Here is a 23,300-nt window from a genome sequence, read left to right as displayed (position 1 = left end):
AACACAAGGGAAGCGGAAAAGAAAAGCTGCTTGACAAAATATGCAGTCTCTTCAATAAATATAAGAAGATGGCCAAGAAGATGGGAGGGTCACCCTTCGTTAGTCAACTCCTCAACTGAACAGATTTACCATACAGCACAAAGGTGATGATCGCGCCACTCCTACCAAAGTTCAAGGTTCCTTAGATAGACCTATACGATGGATCTCAAGATCTAGTTGATCATCAAGAGAATTTTAAAACACACATGATCCTCCACGGATTTCCCAATAAGGTGTTGTGTCAAGCTTTTCCATTGACGTTGAAAGGCAGGGCCATAGGCTACTTTGGAGACTTGCAACCAGGATCAATTAATAGCTTCAAATAATTGGCCAAGAAATTCCTATCACTATTCATGGCTAGCAGGAGGCAAAGGTGACCTGCGGCATACCTCCTAACCATCAAACAGAAGGAAGAAGAAACCTTGAAGGCCTACCTCACCCGATTCAACAAGGAACGTTTAACTATTGATGATCAACATAAGAAGATTACACTAACGGCCCTTTTGAGAAGCATATGGCCTTGAAGCCCATTCATGGTGGAGCTAGCATAGAGAACTCCGTCAACCTTGAGAGATTTCATGGACAGAGCCAATGAATTGGTCAATGTCGAAGACACACTTCATGCCCTAATTGCACCAAGGTGAAGATGAAAGAGGAAGGAAATGACGCTCAACGATCGAGCAAACGAAGAGCCTCAAAGAAAACTAGCTAAAGCCAGCACAATAAAAGGCGAGAAAGGCAAACCTAAATGTACAATCAAAGGAAAGGTCATCAAACCAAAAGGAAGGCAATAAGGCAAGGAAAGGGCTCGAAATGACACCCATTGGACGAAACATTGCTATATGATGAAAATGAGAGTCAAGGAGTTATGGGGAAGCGGCGAATGAGAAAACTTGGTCACGGAATATTCAAAACCCACGAAGCAAGTGTCTAAGTAGAAAAAGGAACGAGACTGGAATGACAGTTGAAGCAGGAGCCCAAAAAGGCGACGTCTAGCAAGGAAGGATGATCGAGATGATCCTAGCCAAGACCCAAGTTGTGGTGAGGCACCACTGCGCAAAACCAACACAATAGCAGGAGAGTTCATTGGAGGAGAAATCTCTACATCTAGCAGGAAAGTGCACGCTCGCAGGGGGTGATATGAATAAGTTTACACAACAGATAGACTACCTAAGCAACATAGGCGAAAGGGCCCGAAGAGTGTCTCTTTTGGGGAAGAGGACTGTGAAGGGGTTCTATATCCACATGATGATGTATTAGTAGTAACGTTGTTAGTCGCCAAGTACACCACTAGGAGGATTTTGATAGACAATGGAAGCTCAACAGATATCCCATTTTGGGATGCATTCGTCAAGATGGGCATTGATCCTAGCAAACTATGGCCATCGCCAATGCCATTGAAGGGATTCTCTAGGGAGGCAATATAGCCCCTAGGCGCAATAACCCTACCGGTCACAGCCAAGAAGGGGTTGCAAGCAGTCACCAAGATGGCCGACTTCTTAATAGTCAAGGCTCCCTCTTTCTACAACGCCAAACCAAAGCGCACATTCTTAAACAGCCTCAGAGTCGTTACCTTTACCTACCATTTGAAGATGAAATTCTTCATTGAGACAAGGGTAGGATAGGTCCAAGGTGAGCAAGCCTTAACTTGGAAGTGTTATGTGCAAGAGCTCAAGTTGAGGGGAGCTAATGTCTACACAACAAAAAACTAGACTAAGGGTGAAGTCCTGCCCCTGTCACTGGTCCTTCTCGACAGTGGCATGGAAACACTAGATGAAGAAATTTTACAGTAAGTATAAGCGAATGAACAATTGGAGCTAGTAACGCAGTGCCCAAAAAATAACTAGAGAATACTACAACACGGATCGGCACCAAGCTTCAGACCGAGATTCGAGAAACACTAAAGCAGCTCCTGGTCGAGCATAGAGATGTGTTTGCATGGAGCCACAAAAGACATGCCTAGGATAGACAATGCAAGTATTGAGCATCAACTTTGCATCAACCCAAACAGCAAGAAAGTTCGACAAAAGAGGAGGTCATTCAACATAGAGAAGTGCGCAGCCATAGCTGAAGAAGTCGACTGACTACTCACTACAAGATTCATCAGAGAAATTCACTATCTCGAATGGTTGTCCAATATAGTATTAGTAAAAAAATCCAATGGTAAATAGAGGATGTGCATGGACTTCCCTTATCTCAATAAGGCGTGTCCAAAGGACAATTTTTCACTACCATGGATCGACCTAATTGTCGACTCCACAATTAAGAGTTCTGTCGACTAATAACATTGTATATATCATTAGAGGATTACAAATAAGTCTTCCTCTTGGTTTACAGGAATTGTACATTGAAAGGGATTCCCTCTTAATGCTCAAAGAAATCCAAGATTCATTGAGTTCAAGATCATTGCTGTGTAGGGCTGTAATCGAGCTGAGCCAAACAAGTCTTTGGCTTGCCGAAATCAGCTTGATTTAAAATACTTGAACTCGAGATTTTTTTTTATTCTTTGTTCAAACTTGACTCGATAAGCTCAACTCGAGCTCATTTATGGGATAAGCTCGAGTTGAGTCGGGCTCGAGCTCGAGCTCGAGCTCAAATTGTTTTTTTATTTTTATTTCTGAATAAGATTTAATAATTAATAAATTAAAAAATAAAAGATCTAATATTAAATTTATACAACAACAAGTAGAATCTCTATTATATTATAAAATCTTAAAAAATTTATAAATAATTAATATCTAACTAGTTTATATTTATCCAAAATAACATTATATTATATACCTATATATATTATTAATACATACACTTAACATGATAGCATATATCTATTTCATATATGATTTCCACATACTACTAGATGAAATTATTAAATTTTATTTACTAATTATTATACAAATTATAATATATACCTATGAAATATATTCACTATATAGATATAAGTAATTAGATTACATATTATATATTTAATTATGAAAGTGATATACTTATATTATTAGCTAATATATTTATCAATATATGAATCAGTTTTAATCGAGTTTAGCTAAGGAGTAGACTTGAGTATAAACGAGTGAGCCTTAACAAGTTTTAGCTGAGTCGAGTCAAGTTTTGTCGGTTATGTGTCATTTACAAATCGAGCAGGTGTCTACTTTCACGAATGAGCTTTTTTTTTTTTTTCATGAGTCGAGTTCGATTCATATTTAACCGAGCGAGTACCAAGCGGGCTATCGAATAGACTAATTCATTTACAGCCCCATTGCTAGAAAATATTGACATTAAACATGTTATACAGATTTCAAGATGCACTATTCAACATGTTTATCGACACTTAAATGAAGCTGCTCACAAACTTGCTAGATATGCATAGAATATGGATGGTATAATGAGTTTTAATTGAATCAAACTAACGAGTAGACTTAAGCATAAATGAGCGGGCCTTAACAAGTCTTAGCTAAGTCGAGTCGTTAGGTATGTGCCATTTGCAAATCAAGCGGGTATCTACGTTCACAAATTAGCTTTTCTTTCTTTGCAAGTCAAGTTCGATTCATGTTTAACCGAGTGAGTATCGACCGGGCTATCGAACAGACTAGTTTATTTACAGTTCTATTGTTGGAAAATATTGTTGAAGACATTAAACATGTTATGCAGAGATTTTCGAGATGCACTACTCAACATGTTTATCGGCACTTAAATGAAGCTGTTTATAAACTTGCTAGATATGCATAGAATATGGATGACATAATTGTTTGGTGGAAAATGATGGACGCGAGAGAGTTTGCACAGGGATTGCGGACAAAAAGCTGATTTTTTTTTCAACGTAGAAAGTGATGCGGTGCGTTTTGGTTTCACATGTTTTGCGTGTGTTCCCCTCCTTCATCTTCCTCCTCCATTTTCATTCCGAAACCCATTAAATGACAAGCAAGGGCTAAAACCAATGAAGAAAAATGGCACACCATAAAACTACATCATCAAGCTCTTCCCATGAGAGAGAGAGAGAGAGAGAGAGAGAGAGAGAGAGAGATTCTCATAGTTCTTGTATTGCTTTAATCACGTCTCATGGTACTTATCTCTTGTAAAATTAAGCCTCTCCCATGGTATTTCCCGTATGTCCTTTCCATTTCTAGCCTCCAAAGCAAAAGTATTGGTCTTTGTCTTGCTCTATAGATCCAAAACCAAATCAAGCGTAACCTCTATCATTGTCATTCCCGCTCTTCAATAAACTAGAACTGCATAAGTAGCAAATAGCAAGTCTCCAACAGGTAAAAAAGAAAAAGAATTTACTGCTTAGAAGTCGTCCTCAAAGTCAGAGTCCAAAGAATCAACGTCGTTGTGAATTATATACGAGCATGCACAAGAGTATTAACAACAAAGCAATAAAATATTGAGTCGTTGAACAACTTAAGCATTATGCCAGTGATATAGAGACGATTAAAATGAAAAACCAAACCAAAAGAAAACAAAAGGCATCCGATCTTTCATTCATAATTAACTCCATGGGTCATATGAGAAATTACCTCCAAAATTTGGAAAAATCTAGCAACAGGAGCTAGAGGATGGATCGGGGATGGAACAGAGACCTCCAAAGCGAAGGATAAAATAGAATGCAATAGCACAACTGGAAAGAGAAGCAGGAAAAGAAAAGAAGAGGTCCAAAAAAAGATTTTCTTGAGAAACAAATGAGAAACTGTGTTAAGTAAGGGGGTTCAGAATCTAAAAAGGTAATTACGGAAATTGTGATAAAAAAAATTAGAAAAACAAGAAAGTGAATAGAAACAGACAAAAAAAGTGAGAAGACGAAGTGAGAGAGATAATTTTTATGTTTTTCATATCATTCGTATTTTTTTATTTCTTTATTTATAGTTGACGTAGCAAGTGTACACAATCCTTGCACCAAGTCTCCTACCTGCAAAAGAACTGTTGTTTGGCAGGAATATATCCCCCTTTGTAATCAACAAGTCATTTGGACTTACAAGTATTTATAATGATTTTGCTGTTATTAATGAAAATTTCTTTCCTATCAAAAAAAAAAAAAGATCTTGCATTAAAGTTATTTTATAGAGATGTCATTGTATGTATCATTCATTATTGGTTGTGGTCCACGAGCATCGCCAAGGGCATATGCCTTAAAAACACCCACGAGAATTGGAAGTACTACTCATGGGAGGGGGCCCAGCGATTACCTCGGTCTCGTACGTGTCTATCCTTTCGTTTTAGCCGAACTTCATATATGGGCTAGCTGCGGCTGTGGAGCCCACTAAGTTGTGCAGAAAACGAGCCCATTGAAATTTAAGAGACAGATGGGGAACCCTTTGAATGTGGTGTTGCTGTCAAGGAGCTGTCTATTTAACTCGAAATCGAAATTGCAATAAAGATTCTGAAGCATTTATGGCAGTCTTTGCTGAATAGAAGTATTAATAAATGGTGTACTATTCTTTGAATATTGTAGTAGTTGTTCGATTATTTAATAAGTAGAAAGATCCATTTCATTCTTGTAAAGATGATGAAAAAATTTTTAGTCTTAAAGTACCTTATTTCAATGCAATTAGAGTCTTAATGTATCTTGCAAATTGCACTCGGTTATCTTTCAGATCCACACAAAAAGATTATTATAATTCATAAAAAGAAATGTGAAATTGATGTCAAGCAAATACAGTTAAGTATTAATTTGACAAATTTATTCACTAAAGTATTATCAACTGCAACATTTAAGAAGATTATGCAGAATATTAGAATGCGAAAACTTGAAGACCTATTATCATGCACTTTTCAGGATGAGTAATATCTTGAAGACTTATGCCGATTGTACTCTTTTTCCTTCGCTAATATTTTGTCCTACTGGATTTTCCTTTGTAAGGTTTTAATAAGACATTTTAAAGCGTTTGGCGGTACATATGAATAATGTACTCTTTTTTATTCGCCATTGATTTTTTTCCATAGAATTTTTTCTTGATTAGGTTTTAACGAGACATATTCTTTAAATATAGTCATTCAAAAAGGAAGTATTATAAATCGACTTGTATTATAATCAGGTCTTAACCGTCAATTAAGACCTTTATACTCCTTTATATATGGATATTATTCAAAATTCATATAACGAAAATAAGAGATCTCTGTCTCTAATTCTCTCTCTTTATTTTTTTTTTTTTTTCTCTCTTTTTTTATTAATTTTACAACAAAGTAGAATTATTCTTTTATTTTTTATTTATAATTTTTTTTTCTGCCTAATGAAGAAAACGAGAAGAGATTTTGTGGATTTAGGGTCAAAGGCTCGAAGGATGAGGACAGTAGGTCATATTCAGTAGCCCGACATGCAAAACTATTCCAACCTCACGACTCACGAGTGATTCAGACCCATCAACACCGCCTCCACCAGCCAAAGAATGTTTCAAAACCAGCACTGTGAATGTTGAAAACAGAAAGATTAGAAAAAGAAGAATGTTGAAAATAGGAAAAGAAGAAATACAGTTTTGACCCAATCGCCATTTCAGTGCTCGCCACAATATCTACATATAAATATATATATATATATATATATATATATATATATGTTGTGATACATTTAGAAAGAGTTTTATTATATACAGTAAAGTTGTATATTAATTTATATATTAATATTAATTATTTTATATTTAAAATTTAAATTAATATTATTTTTAATAAAATTTATTTTTTAACCAATCACATTAAATTGATATATATATTAATACATACTTATACTTTCAATTAAATTTTTTCATTTAGGAATCGTATAACATGTCTGTTGCCCAGATGACTAACACAAGAGGGGGGGTGAATTGAGTTGTATAAGAAAAATAATAATTATAAATCAAATATATAATATAAAATATAAATAAAATATAAAATAACAATAAATATAAAGAGTAAAGGTACGAGAGAAGCAAACTCAGTATGTTAACGAGGTTCGGCCCCACTGCCTACGTCCTCGCCTCAAGCTACCCCTTGAGGATTCCCAAATTCATTATTCAACCTCCTTCAGGTAGAGATAGAAACCTATTACACCTTCGAACAATACCGCTACAAAGGATCCGTGTAGAACACTCTCTACACTTGCAATCACCTTACACGTGGTGATTCAACTATTCCCCGTGTAGAATACTTTCTACACACACAAGGGTTATATACACCCTTTTTCTGATACAAGAGCTGATAGTGGGTAGGTTATCAGAAAACACTCCTCACTAAGTGAAATAAGAACAATACAGCGCAAACTATATCTTTCAAAATGAATAAGGATTAAGGCTCAATATTTAGAGAAAAGAGAATGAAAGTTTTGAATGAATGTTGTATGCTCTTGATGTTATGAATGTGAAGCTCTCAATTGATCTATTTATAGGCATATGAGACTTCATATTCAAATTTAAAAGATTCACATGTCAAAGACAACATCATTCACTTTTTCAAAAAATTCAAATAAAAGGTTCTTCTTTTTCAATTGTCAAAGACAACATCATTCACTTTTTCAAAGAATTCAAATAAAAGGTTCTTCTTTTTCAATTGTCAAAGACAACATCATTCACTTTTTCAAAAAAAATCAAACCTAATCTTTTACTTTTGGCATATGAAAAAATGAGCACACTTTCATTTTCAAAAAATTCAAACTTAATCTTTTACTTTTTGTATAAGTCTAAAAAAGCATCAATCACTTTTGAAAATATTCAAATAAAACATGCACATGTGAAGGATGACAATCAATCATCTTTAATATTTTCAAAGTTCAACCATTTAATCAAGACATGCACATGCAAAAGATGACAATCAATCATCTTTCAAAATTTTCAAATTTAATTTTCAAAAATATTCATGCACATGTGGAAAATGTATTTTAATGCTTTATGATAAAATATTAATTTTGAGCATTAATCCTAATTTCAAATTTTGAAGAGATTTACAACATTACTCTATAATTTTAATGTGAACTTGTTCCCTTCTTGCTCATGCTTGTTTCTTTGATGTGCTTGACTCCATTGTGTAGACAACTTGAGCTTGAGACTTCTTTATTCTTTGAATTCATTTGTTATCATCAAAATCCATGTGTAGATTTATAATCACATGAAACTTGAAACCTTGAGTTCAACAATCTCCCCCTTTTTAATGATGACAAATATTTGATAGAACTTGAAACCTGTATTAATACTTAAGCTCCCCCTGAAAATATGCGTTAGTTTTTCAAGCAAAAGTATAAATATAATTCCAAGCATATATAACAAGTTTAGCAATTTAAACAATGTTAATGTTCTAGTCTAAAACTTCTCCCCCTTTTGGCATCATTAAAAAGGATCGGCAGAAAATAAATGGACTAAAGAAAACGATGCGTTTAATAGTCATTGTAGATAGTTGAAAAATGGAGCCGTCCGTGACCCGACAAGTGCTGCAAAGCCTCGAGGCCTAACTCTATGAATTTAATACGGCTGAAGATTTAAACAATCGCCTGATGTTGTTGACAAACGGGATTGAAGGCTCCGAGTTTCTATAAAAAAAATGATCATTTTCATCTATCGGATGCTAAAAAAATAATTGCTTCTTGACCTGAGTTCTGTTTTTCCACAACGATAGAATGGCTGAGCAATTCTCTTCCACTAATGTTCCAAACTTGAATCAGGAACCCTTGACGCATCAATCATCAATCTTCTCTCCTGAGGCCGTCAATACCATGATAGGAGCAGTGAACCCTTTTTCTAGTAAGGCTGATTCTGAGATTATTGCAGAATCAAGAATGCTCAGTGGTCAATATGCTGCCTCTGTTACGATCTTGTCTCGAAGGTTAATGGCGAGGGTGAGTGAGATTGATCATCTTAACATGCAAATATCTGAGTTACGACAGAAGCTTGCTAATAAGGATAGTGAGAATAAAAGGCTAAAGCAAGAAAACCAAGAGTTGAAAAAATTTGCAGATTGGTATGCTCATGATCTGCAACCACGAATAGAAGAGCTGGAACGAGAAAGGGTTCAGATACAAGGTCAACATCGGCAGATAACAGCAGAGGTTCACTGTTTACTAGAAAAATAGGGACAATCTACTGTTAATCTCGCTGGGTTAGTAAGAAAACTTTTGACAATGTGTGTCCAGCATATCTTGTATTTCTTTTGACTAAATAAGATTTGAAGAGAAAATAGTTTGTCTTATTCTTTATGTTATCTCTATAAAATCAGTCCTGAAGTTCATCCAATCCGCATCAAGTTTTCATCTCATCTCTATAGCTCATCTGCATTCCTTCAGCATTCTCGTTTTAAGCCTTCTATTTTTTTCTCAATGGCTCATTCGTCTAACATTTCTCTAGATCCATCCATGAGGCATTCTGCATCTCAACCTCCTGTCCTTTCTGCAGCTGCTATTGGTGCCATGTTGCAGCAAGAAAATAATAATCTGACTAATAAGTCAGATTCTGATGCTATTTATGACTTGGTGAGTCTTGGGACTCGCTACTCTTCCTCTATTGTTGCTTTTTCTCAGCGGCTACAAGCCAAAAATCATGAAGTTGAAAGGCTCAAAGAACAAATTGTTGTACTTCAACGAATTGTTCAAGAGTCTCATACAAGGGAAGGAATCATTCGGCAGAAGAATAAACAGTTAAAATCTTTATTAGATTCTTCATTCCGCTTGCCGGTTCCCATGAATAAGAATGACATAATATTGTATGAAGAGAATGAGCGTCTCAAACATGAGGCTAAGAATCTCAAGTTTATGTAAAAGTATTTAAAAAATCTATCTCTATTTTTATTGACTCTGATCTATCTTTTAAGAGATATTCATAACATGCATCATACCTACTTCTCTTCTGATCATACATAATCTATCTTCTGGTAAAGGTTTTGTGAAAATATCTGCTAACTGATCGTGTGTGTTTGTGAACTCTAATATTATATCGCCTTTTTGCACATGATCTCGAAGAAAATGATACCTTATTTCAATATGCTTAGTTCTAGAATGTTGTATTGGGTTCTTTGAAAGATTTATAGCACTTGTATTATCACATTTGATTGGAATGTGATTATACTTGAGTTTAAAATCTTCAAGTTGTTGCTTCATGTAGAGAACTTGAGCACAACAACTACCCGCAGCAACATATTCTGCCTCAGCAGTAGATAGTGCAACAGAATTTTGTTTTTTACTAAACCAGGAAACTAATGCATGACCTAAGAAATGGCATGCTCCACTAGTGCTTTTTCGATCTATTTTACAGCCAGCATAATCTGCATCTGTGTAGCTGATTAGATCGAAAGATGTGTGCTTAGGGTACCATAACCCTAGGTTAATTGTACCACTAAGATATCTAAGAATGCGCTTAACTGCAATTAAATGTGATTCTTTTGGAGATGATTGAAAACGTGCACATAAGCACACACTAAACATAATATCTGGTCTACTGGCTGTTAAATATAATAAGCTACCAATCATACCTCGATATATCTTCGACTCAACTGGCTTACCGGATTCATCTTTATCAAGTTTAGTCGATGGACTCATTGGTGTTCCAATTTCCTTAGCATTTTCCATCCCAAACTTCTTCAGTAATTCCTTAATATATTTTGATTGATTGATGAATGTCCCACTTTTTGCTTGCTTAATTTGCAATCTGAGAAAGAATGTAAGTTCACCCATCATGCTCATCTCAAATTCTTCCTGCATAGTCTTAGCAAAAACTTGACACATATTTTCATTAGTAGCACCGAATATTATATCATCAACATAAATCTGAATCAAAAAAATATCATCATTTTCATATTTAATGAAAAGAGTTGTGTCGATTTTTCCTCTTAAAAAACCTTTTTCAATCAAGAAACCACTGAGTCTCTCGTACCAAGCTCTAGGAGCTTGTTTAAGTCCATATAGTGCTTTTGTGAGTTTGAAAACATGATTTGGGAAAATATGATTTTCAAAACCTGGAGGTTGCTCAACATATACCTCTTCATTTATAAAACCATTTAAGAAAGCACTTTTAATATCCATTTGAAAAAGTTTGAAATCTTTATAACAAGCATATGCAAGTAGCATTCAAATAGCTTCTAATCTTGCGACAGGTGCATATGTCTCATCATAATCGATTCCTTCTTCTTGATTAAAACCTTGGGCTACAAGTCGAGCCTTATTTCTAGTAATGACTCCAGACTCATCTTTCTTGTTTCTAAAAACCCATTTTGTTCCAATAATAGTATGATTTTTGGATCTAGGAACAAGTGTCCAAACATCATTTCTTTCAAATTGATTCAACTCTTCTTGCATAGCTAGAATCCAAGATTCATCAAGAAGTGCGTCATCAATATTTTTGGGTTCAATTTGAGATAGAAAAGCAGTATGATTACAAATATTTCTAAGAGATGATCGAGTACTTACACCTTGTGAAGGTTCTCCCAAAATTTGTTCCACTGGATGATCTTTCACAAATTTCCACTGTTTGGTTGCATCTTGTATTAAATTTTGATGATCTTTCCTGATGGCTCCATGTTGAACTTCCTCTATTGCTTTCTCTTTGTTGAGATTGAGACTTTCTGTGTTATTTATACCTTCTGTTTCTTCATCAGTAGATTTCTTGGAGAGTGGAGAATTAGATTCATCAAATACTACATGCATAGATTCTTGTACAGTCAAAGTCTTTTTGTTGAATACTCTATAAGCTTTACTATTAGTAGAATACCCGAGAAAGATACCTTCATCAGATTTTGCATCAAACTTGCCTAAATTATCTCTGTCATTCAAAATAAAACATTTGCATCCAAATACATGAAAGTAACCAATGTTGGGCTTTTTCTCATTCCAAAGCTCATAGGGGGTTTTATCTAACTTAGACCTTAACATAACTCTATTTATAACATAACATGCAGTACTTACCGCTTCGGCCCAAAAATAACTAGGCAAGTTATTCTCATTGAGCATTGTTCTTGCCATTTCTTGAAGATATCTATTTTTCCTCTCTACTACCACATTTTGTTGAGGAGTTCGAGGAGCAGAAAAATTATGTACAAAACCGTTTTCATCACAAAATGTTTCAATATTTTTATTAACAAACTCTTTTCCCCTATCACTTCAGATACTTGAAATAGTATAGCCCTTTTCATTTTGAATTCTCTTGCATAACTTGGTAAAGGCATTATGTGCCTCATCTTTATGAGCAAGAAAGATGACCCAAGTATATCTAGAGAAATTATCAACAATAACAAATGCATAATAGTTTCCTCCTAGACTTGCAACTCTATTTGGTCCAAAAAGATCCATGTGTATCAGTTGCAATGGTCTAGTAGTGGAAATATGTTTCTTAGTTTTAAAAGAAGTTTTTGTTTGTTTACCAAATTGACATGCATCACAAATTTTGTCTTTAAGAAAATATGTTTTTGGTAAACCTCTCACAAGATCATTTTTTGAAAGTTTGGAAATAAGTTTCATGTTGGCATGACCTAATCTTCTATGCCATAACCAACTAGTTTCATTTTGAGCTGACAGGCAAATAGCATCTTGTAAGGTAATTTCTTCAAAATCAATTGTATAAACATTATTGTTTCTAAAAGCAATAAAACAAATATTACAATCATGATCATTCAAAATAATGCATTTATCCATTTTAAAAGTAACTGTAATTCTTTTATCACATAATTGACTTATGCTCAAAAGATTATGTTTTAAACCTTCAACAAGTAGAACATCTTCAATTATGAGAGAAGATTCATTACCAATTTTACCTATTCCCACGATCTTCCCTTTCGAGTTGTCTCCAAATGTCACGTGTCCTTCTTCTTTAGATCTAAGATCAAAGAACTTAGTCTTGTCTCCCGTCATGTGTCTTGAATATCCACTATTTAAAAACCACTTATTTTTGCTTGTGGATGACTTCATGCATACCTATAAAAACAATTAAAATGATTTTTCTTGGTACCCAAGTTCTTTGGGTCCTTTATTTATTAGTATTAGAAGAAACATGATTTTTAGGTACCCATATGGCCCTAATAGTCATTGTATGATTTCTTCTAATAGGACAAGTATGATAATTATGACCATTTCTATTACAAAAATTACAAATAGCATGTGACATATATGAAAAACTTGAATGATTATAATAATATCATTTTTTGACAAAATTATTTTTATGAAAAGAATTTTGAATATTAGTCTTTGAGGTAGAATGATTATCAAAGAAATTTTTATAAGGTTTGTATTTTTGTTTTGGCATATATCCCAAACCTGCCTTGTCAAAAACACATCTTTGACTACAAAGAAGTTTTTCAAAATTTCTTTTTCCATTTGTAAAGTTTTCAACAATATTTTCTAAATCGGTTTTCTTCTTATTCAATTTAAAATTTTCATCTTTTAAAATGATACTTTCTTTTCTTAAAATTTCAATTTCGTTTGTTAAAGAAGAATTTTTCTTTTTCAAAGCAGTATACTTGATACCCAATTTTTCAAATTCCTCATAAATCTCTTCTAAAACATTTTTGTAATTCTTCATATGAAAGATTTTCAATATTATCAAGATTTGTTACCTCAATGTCATATTTAGCCATAAGACAAAGATTTGCTGATTCTTCATTGCTTGCTTCACTATCTGAGCTACTTGAATCATCATCCCATGTAGCTTTCATTGCTTTCTTGCCCTTGTTTCGATCTTTCTTTAGCAGAGGACAATCTGGCTTGATATGACCAGGTTTATTGCATTTATAACAAATTAAAGTATCGTTTTTACCTGAATCTTTCTTGGAAAACTTTTTGAAAGATTTCCTCAGAGGAGTTCTATTTTTCTTCAAGAACCTCTGAATTCTTCTTGTTATCATCGCAACTTCTTCATCTTTATCGTCATTTTTCTCATCTTCATCACTTTCACTTTCATGAGGAACAGTTTTAAGTGCTAAGCTCTTCTTTGGCTTTCCTTCTTCTTCTCCCCTTTTCAATGTGTACTCATGGGTGATAAGTGACCCGATGAGTTCATTGACTTCGAGCTTCTTGAGGTCTCTAGCTTCAAGAATCGCTGTAACTTTTGATTCCCAACGTTTTGGTAAAGAGTTGAGAATTTTTCTTACTATCTCCACCTTGGAATAAACTTTGCCAAGAGCTGTCAAGCTGTTTATGATGTTAGTAAAACGAGTGTGCATACTAGAAATAGATTCATCATTATTCATCTTAAACATTTCATATTCATGAGTAAGAATATAAATTTTTGATTCCTTTACTTGCGAAGTTCCTTCATAAGTTACTTCCAAGTTATCCCAAATTTCCTTTGCCGTAGCGCAATTCATTATTCTATTAAACTCATTTCCATTAAGAGCATTATATAATAAATTCATAGTAGTTAAATTTAAAGTATAAAGTCTATCGTCTTCACAATCAAACTCTTCTTCTTCCTTTTTGACCTTTACTCCATCAACCACTTTTGTTGGAATATAAGGTCCATTTACAATACATTTCCAGATTTCTCTACCTTGAGCTTGAAGAAATATTCTCATTCTAACTTTCCAGAATGAGTAATTATCTCCACAAAAGAGTGGAGGCCGACTGTTAGATTGACCTTCACCAAATGAAGCTGCAATGTTAGCCATAAGATCTTAACTCAAAAGATAGTTAATCTTATAATAGAGTTCTTAGCTCTGATACCAATTGTTGCCCAGATGACTAACACAAGAGGGGGGGTGAATTGAGTTGTATAAGAAAAATAATAATTATAAATCAAATATATAATATAAAATATAAACAAAATATAAAATAACAATAAATATAAAGAGTAAGGGTAAGAGAGAAGCAAACTCAGTATGTTAACGAGGTTCGGCCCCACTGCCTACGTCCTCGCCTCAAGCTACCCCTTGAGGATTCCCAAATTCACTATTCAACCTCCTTCAGGTGGAGATAGAAACCTATTACACCTTTGAACAATACCGCTACAAAGGATCCGTGTAGAACACCCTCTACACTTGCAATCACCTTACACGTGGTGATTCAACTATTCCCCTTGTAGAATACTTTCTATACACACAAGGGTTATACACACCATTTTTCTGATACAAGAGCTGATAGTGGGTAGGTTATCAGAAAACACTCCTCACTGAGTGAAATAAGAACAATACAGCGCAAACTATATCTTTCAAAATGAACAAGGATTAAGGCTCAATGCTTAGAGAAGAGAGAATGAAAGTTTTGAATGAATGTTGTATGCTCTTGGTGTTGTGAATGTGAAGCTCTCAATTGATCTATTTATAGGCATATGAGACTTCATATTCAAATTTAAAAAGATTCACATGTCAAAGACAATATCATTCACTTTTTCAAAAAATTCAAATAAAAGGTTCTTCTTTTTCAATTGTCAAAGACAACATCATTCACTTTTTCAAAGAATTCAAATAAAAGGTTCTTCTTTTTCAATTGTCAAAGACAACATCATTCACTTTTTCAAAAAAATCAAACCTAATCTTTTACTTTTGGCATATGACAAAATGAGCACACTTTCATTTTCAAAAAATTCAAATCTAATCTTTTACTTTTTGTATAAGTCTAAAAAAGCATCAATCACTTTTGAAAATATTCAAATAAAACATGCACATGTGAAGGATGACAATCAATCATCTTTAATATTTTCAAAGTTCAACCCTTTAATCAAGACATGCACATGCAAAAGATGACAATCAATCATCTTTCAAAATTTTCAAATTTAATTTTCAAAAATATTCATGCACATGTGGAAAATGTATTTTAATGCTTTATGATAAAATATTAATTTTGAGCATTAATCCTAATTTTGAATTTTGAAGAGATTTACAATATTACTCTATAATTTTAATGTGAACTTATTCCCTTCTTACTCAGGCTTGTTTTTTTGATGTGCTTGACTCCATTGTGTAGACAACTTGAGCTTGAAACTTCTTTATTCTTTGAATTCATTTGTTATCATTAAAATCCATGTACAGATTTATAATCACATGAAACTTGAAACCTTGAGTTCAACAATGTCAGTGTTGTGCAATCCTCTTTAATAAAAATAAATAAATATAAAATTTATATGAAATAATTTAATTTTTTTAATAATAAATTTTATTTCATTTTTAAATAATTATACAATACTTAAATATTTCGTAATTGTTCATGCTATATATATCTATCTTGTGAAGCCAAAACTACATAAATCGACATGCAGTATGAGTTTGACTTTAGTTCTCTTGCTCCATTAAACATGCAAGGACCACGTACCGTACGTACCGTTCTCACAAAGTAACTATTAAATTGTTTGCTTTAGAAAAGAGATGAGTACGTTGAAGTTAAAATTAAAAGTTAAATAAAATATTATTATAATATATATTTTTAATATTATTTTTATTTTATAATTTAAAAAAGTTAAAATATTTATTTTATTTTATATAATAATTTAATAAAATTATAATGATAAGAAGAGACGAGTTGAGTTGAGATGATTTGTAAAACCTAACCCTAAGTGCGTTTGAATTTAGAATCAATTAAAATCAATTCCGTTCAGTTTAATTTTCATGTGAGTCTAGCATCCAAATACTCAACTCTCAAATTACTAAACTTATTTCAACTCAAAATATTTTTAGATAATTATATATATAACCTCTTTATCTGGGGATTCATAATTTTTTTTAACTCAACACCTTTTTACATACGGGACCTATAACTTTTTTTAATTTTTCATAAATATATATAAATTTATTTTAATATCTAAATATATCTAAATTTATCTTAAGTGAGTTCCATAAAATTTATTCTATCTTCTCAATTTATTATTATTTATAAAAAACTCAACTGAACTTGACATCTAAATGAGATATTAAGGATTCGATCAACAATTAGAAATTAAGTAGGTGTACCAGTAAGGTTTAAAATGCATGGGGTGAGATGTGGATTTCCTATTGGATAAGGAAATCCCAACATCATACAAGTGGCCAAGTTTCCAGTGGCTACACTAGACAATTTTCATGTCATGCTCGATCTTCGATTAAAATAATGTTATAATGTGTGTGTTTGTGTATATAATATATATCGCTTACGTGTAGTCTAAATTATTACTCCTTTAATTCACACACTAGTACTGAAAAATCTTCCAATACTCGTAGGCTAGCTAGGAAATATATTTTCTTTGCAAGAAGATGTGGGCCCTAAAAAAGAATAAAAAAAAAAATCTGAAAACTGATCTGTACATACTTAAAAATGTAAGTATAAAAGATCTGTGTACTCTAAACCTAAATAACATTATTAAACAAATATGGCGCCTATACATTACAAGATAACTGTTCAATTGTGACCAGTTAGTTTTGTAATTTTCTATTAAAATTAATCTGTTTTGATTGTAAATAGTTATTTTCATTGTATATAGTTCATCACAAATAATCATTTTTCTTGTAATAATTTATGCCACATTTGAGCGTATATTTTTAAAAAAATAACTAATAATTATACAATTGGAACTATTATAAAGAATAATAATATCCTTTTAAATAATAGAAGATCTCATACACTATCTATACTTGTATAGGCCGATATCAAAATAATTATAAGTTGTTGGGTGTTTCCTTTTTTTATTTTTTGCACTGTGATTAATTTTTTGGGGTAGTTGTCCAAAGTTCTTTACCTTTTTTTCCTGTTTTGCTGAGCTTAATTCCAACGTTTTTCTAAAAGATGGGTGGGGGCAATCCAGCTCCTTCATGACATAATAACTTCAAATTAACCATTCAACACATCGATCATATCCATACAAAATAACAAAGTTGACTGAGTTCATACTTTTATATATAGTTTTTTATTATATGGTAGTGTTTCATTGAAGTGATTAGCCAAGTTCAACATTTCTTTAGGGAAACTAATTAGTAAGTGGGTATACTTTAACTGAAAGGAATAAGCACATATGCGTGCCAGGAGAGATATATATTACTTTTGCTTTTATATATGAACTGTATCCCATGGTTTTTGCCCTTCTGATCATAGACGAAAACGCGCACATATATAGACCCACTCAACCCAGTAAAAGAGTCCCCAGTTGCACTTGCACAATCTAGCCTATAAGAATAATGTTATCCTTTGCAAATATCTTTTGCCTCATGTTCCATCTATGAAGTTGTTATAATTATTGAGAAAGATTAATGTTTTTCAATATATACAGGCTTAGAGAAATTATTTCTATACTCTTAGGACGTACATTCTCCATGTATTCTCTTTAAAAAAAATGAATAAATATATGATGTACATGAAAAAACTATTTTAAAATGATAGGCTCTACTTTTTTCTTTTTTTTAAGAGAGAGATGGTTTAAATTCATATATGAGAGGAGATAAGATAAAATGAAATGATTTTAGATGAAAGATAAAAGTTGAATAAAATATTGTTATTATTATTTTAGGATTCGAAAAGGTTGAATTAGAATTTAAAAAAAATTGAATTGTTTATTATATTTTATATAAAAACTTAAGAAAATTATAATGATAAGATAAGGTAATATATTTTTCGAATCCAAACAAGACTTAAATTGCACAAGTTGTTCAACTAATGAACCTTTGATGGTCATCAGATGATTTGTTTAAAGTGAAAAGAGAGATTCAAGTATTGGTTACAAATAACTATAGTCTATTCATATTTGAGAAATGATAGTTACAGTCGTAAATATGTAATCATCATATAATTATTTAAAAATAAATAAATAAATACAAAATTCATATAAAAAATTAATTTTATTTTTTAAATAACTGTCATACTTGTACATTTTATTGATGTACTAACAATGCTCCATATTTTTCCTCCCCCAAGTCCTATGAGCTGTATGTACGAAAAAGTACCGAGTACTTTATTACAACGGGAATGCATGAATGTTAAAAAGGCAATCAAAGGACCACGAACCTTTTTATTTATTTAGTTCTCAAGATCTACACCCAGATAACACCTTTTTTTACCCCTTCTGTTGCAAAGGAGGTCAGCAGTGAGATCATCTTAATTAATGGTGATATATAGTAATTAATATACAATCTCTCCCTTGCTCTCATTCCTGTGTGAGGCAAGTGGAAACCCTCACCTGACCATCATCTCTGAGCCAATCTACATTCAAGGCTAAAGCAAGATTAACCCTACTTTGGTTAACATTTTAGCTTTGTACCAGCTTAAATCCTTAGAAATTGGACTTATCTAGAAAATTTCAACTTTGCTGGGCATGAATGTTTAATATTGTTTCTATATTAGTTTCTATCTGAACCAGAGCTTACCCAGTAATTCTATGAAGTTTTAAGATTTTTTTTCTTTATTTCTATATCCATCACAATATGATATAAATGTTATTCATATGTTAATTTTTGGGTACTTTCAACCATTAAAACAGTAAAAGAACTTGATAATTTTTACCCAACCTTCACCTGTTTATTTATAACATTGTAACTTTAAAGTTTAAAGTTCAATAGGCAATGAAAGGGTCAAACCAGAACATCATGCAACACACGAATCTTAGGATGAGGTTTCTGGTCAAACAAGAACATAGTGCGACACATTGCTTTCAAAGGATGGATTTTCTCAAAAAGTAAAAGAGGTAAAAATAAATTTGGCAAAGAATTAATGATTCAACTCACAAAGCTAGCTGTGTGGAGGGAGTGATACTGATATCTCACAAAAAAGGGCAGAGCAAAAGTGAACCTTTCTAAGAAAGTGGAAAATCACAAGAAGAAACTTGACATAAGTAAGCCCTGCTTTTTTTTCAGTTTCATATTTGATTATGCTGTCCAGACATAAAAAAAAGGATTCTGTAACCATAGTTCTCTGGGAACATAGCAGATTTCGACCAAGTTCATGTTATTTTTTGTTATGAGTGATCAATTTTGAATTAATGCAACTATGCACATGGCTACACTCATTTTTCACATAAACTTCAGTCCTACCAATAGCAGCAAAGCTGCAACTTACACCAAGTGCAGATCCTCTTCTCTTCTCTTTTTTTTTTTTTTCCTTTCTTTTATCACCCTCATCATCATTCTCAAAATGAACGAAGCTAGTTGGCTCTTGCACAACACCAATCACACATTAACAAAAGTTCTAAACTTCATATCATCACAAAGCTAGGCTATTATGGTGTATATATTTAAACTTACAAACATTAACAGACGATAACTTTTGATTCAACCTGAAAATTACAAAAAAGATTTCACCCAGAAAAGAAAAAGAAAAACAAACAAAACAAATGGAGAAATCAAATAGCTAAGAAAATTAGCTAAAGAAAAGGCAAGAGAGAGAGAGAGAGAGGGGATTGGAAAAGAAAAGATGGAGAAGACAGGGAGTAGGGGTCCGGAGTGGTGGGTCTCACTCGGTCTGTGTCAGGGGTGAGCCACCCAGCTCAGCAGAACACATTGACAGAGACCCAGTCCACTAAAGTCTTGGTGGGTGGGCGTTAAAATCGGAAACGAGTTTAGCGGACTCGCTGAGTTGACTCAATGGGCTATTGTAGCTTTACCGGCGAGTTGCCATGCTGAGGTAGCAATGAGTGGACGAGTGTGCCAACCCAGCATCAGACAACCATTGTTTTCTTCCACTCTGTAGCCTTCGCCGCCGGCGAACAGGGCCAGTAACATGCTCGCTTGCTTGAACGCGTTTGACCCGAGATGAACCGGCGCGAACCCGGCAGATCCCAGCCGAGCCCGCCACTGAACCGATGTCTCGTGCCGTTCGACCCTGTCCACACCTTCGCACGACACCACGTTGCATATCTGCTTCCCCAAGTAGACCTCCGACATCACCTTGTCCTGATTGCTCACGGATCCCTCCAGCGAATCGAACATGGTGGAGTAATAGTGCAGCGACTCGGTGAACCGGTCCAAGAAAACTGGTCCGTTGTGGTTCGCTTCCTGCTCGACCACCGTCACGATATCCGGCTTCATTTGCTTTACCACTGAAAACACTTTCTCGATCGCTCCGGGCCGAGCCAACAACTTGTGCAACTCGAACACAGAGTTAACCGCGACCGACTCGACCTCTCTGGGCCGCAGATCGAGCATGGAGGCGTTGAGATCCGCTAGGCTGTTGGCGACGAACCCTCTGTACTCAAACTCGACGTGAATCGTCTCGGCCAACTGGGCCAGCTTCCAACCCACTTCCTGGAGATGATCGGAATTGTCTGGGGCGGGAGGGCCAATACCAGTCAAGCGAAAAGCGGGTGGGCCGCCGGGGCGGAGAGCGAGAGCTTGCATCAGAGCCGGCCACTGCATCCCTTGGTTCATGGAGAAGTCGATAACGTGGACGCGCTTTTTGCCCTCGAAGGCTTCGAGAATGGCTTGATTGGCAGTGAAGTGAGCGAATTTGAGGTAGGGACAGGTCTCGTAGAAATGCATCTGGAGTATGTCGGAGAGCGAGTGGTCGAGAGGGTTCTTAGGGTAAAGCTTGTAGATTCTCCGTGCCAGGGCCTCGGCGAAGTACGTGGCGACCTTCCTCATGGCACCGGCTTGAGACACGGCTAAGTATCCGATCTGCTTGACAAGGGCTTCGGCTAGGCCGAGGTTATTCTGTTGTACGGCCTCTGCGCAGGCCATCAGAGCGTGGACGAGGCGAATTCCGTTCTCTTGCGAGTCGATGAGTAGAACTGGGCGAGTGGACTCGGTGGAAACAGTTAAACCACCGCCTACAGTAGTAGAAGAACCAGAAAACGAGATATCAGGGTTTGACCCAGAGGCCGATGAGGATTTCAAACGTTTGGAGTCTCTTGAGGATGGAGAATATTCGATCTGGCTTTGAGGTTGGCTATACATTGCCTTGCCAGGTATAGCTTTGAGATCGTAATCGGAAGAAGAGGATTCCTCAAAGACTCGGTTGTGACTGTTATTGTTTGGTTGATCGAAGTCGATGGAGGTGATGGTGGAAGATTCGGTCAGAGCCAGCAAAGAATCATCGAGTGGAGCGGGCGGGGCACCGGCAGCAGGCGGCACGATGGGGTCGAAATCATTGGAAGGAGTGTTCAACTCGGAAAGCATGCTCTGGAGCCATGTCGAGAGATCGGAGGGGTTGTAATGGACAGTATCGGTTGCGAGTTGAGAGAGACCTTCACCCTGAGCATTACCCATCAAATCTTCAAGAAGTTCCAGCTTCTGGGCAACCTCTGCCATGTCGGAGGACCTCACCTGGTAACCCAACACAGCCAAGAGCTCGTCCATGCCACCGTCTGGTTGGACCTCATCTTCCCAACACATCTTGGCTTTACCAGTACTACTACCGGAGCTGGCACTTGCAGTGATAGAAGAATCGGCCAGAGAATGGAGATGAGGATCCAGCTCTCTTTTCATGGCTTTGATCTCCTTTCTTCTTTCTTTGAAGAGTGAGTGATAGAGGCGATGGCGATAAGAGTTTCCGAAAGGGTCCGGAGATGGGGAGAGTAGAGCTGTGAATGCGTGAAGAATCTGAGCATTGGGGATTGGGGCCTTCTGCTTGGTTTTTCACTCCTACTACCACTTCCTCGTCAGAGAGAAAATAAAAAATAAAAAATAAAAACCATATTAAAAAGTTTTCTCTTTTTTTCTTAAAAGATAATTATGAAAAAAAAAAAATAAACAGAAGAAGCTCGTGATGAGGCTCGAGCTCCAATAATCCTAAAGGCTAACAACAGCAACAACTATCACTACTGCTAGAGTCTAAAAAAAGCTTGAGCAGATAAAAATGGAGGAAGGTCTCGAATGGGATGCCTTTATTTTAATCCTGTTTTCTAGGACAGAGTTGCTTTATGCTGCACATGATTTGGGTTTGTGAGTTAATTATAGTTAAGAATAGTTTGAACGGTGTTGGGAGTTACTAGGTCTAGGTTTACTCTAAAGTACTAAACGCACTGTTTTCAACACCACAAAAAGAAAGGAAACTTCCTTGTATCATGTTTTGTAAGCCAAGGTAGGAATAGAGCCATTCGGCTTGCTCGATCGGCTGGGAATAAGCCACTTCATAAATACGCCATTTTGAAATAATTATTATTATTGGTGAGACCAAAGATACATTATCTTTTAATACTCATAAATTCGACAAATCTAATTGACAAAAAGCATTTAGAGACGCCATTATTGGGCGTAGGTTGTCCTAAATCCCTCCCTGTCCACAGTAATATGCATCTATTTTAATCAAACATTTCACATTGTCTACTAACCATAACGCGTTATTATGGTCTACATCACTCATCATTGGAAAATAAACTTTTCTTAAGGAGAAAAATTAAGGTTTGGACTTTCATCGAGTTAAAAATTCACTAATAAAAAAAAAGTCAATTTAATTTTTACTTAAAATATTATTTTTTAATAAGATGTAACTGTAGGAGCTGTAA

The 23,300-nt window shown here is 34.7% G+C and overlaps 1 protein-coding gene across 1 annotated transcript; it reads right to left on the bottom strand.

Annotated features, from left to right (window-relative positions):
- Positions 1 to 20,035: 20,035 nt before the first annotated feature.
- LOC122310854 (DELLA protein GAIP-like) lies at positions 20,036 to 22,512 on the bottom strand. Its single transcript, XM_043125057.1, has one exon. The coding sequence runs from the start codon at positions 22,279 to 22,281 to the stop codon at positions 20,440 to 20,442; it is 1,842 nt and encodes a 613-aa protein (XP_042980991.1). The 5' UTR covers positions 22,282 to 22,512; the 3' UTR covers positions 20,036 to 20,439.
- Positions 22,513 to 23,300: the final 788 nt, after the last annotated feature.

This window comes from Carya illinoinensis, chromosome 5, assembly GCF_018687715.1.
Source record: "Carya illinoinensis cultivar Pawnee chromosome 5, C.illinoinensisPawnee_v1, whole genome shotgun sequence".
NCBI lineage: Eukaryota > Viridiplantae > Streptophyta > Magnoliopsida > Fagales > Juglandaceae > Carya > Carya illinoinensis.
Note: the sequence above shows the minus strand (reverse complement) of the source record. Positions and strands in the feature narration are given on the sequence as shown.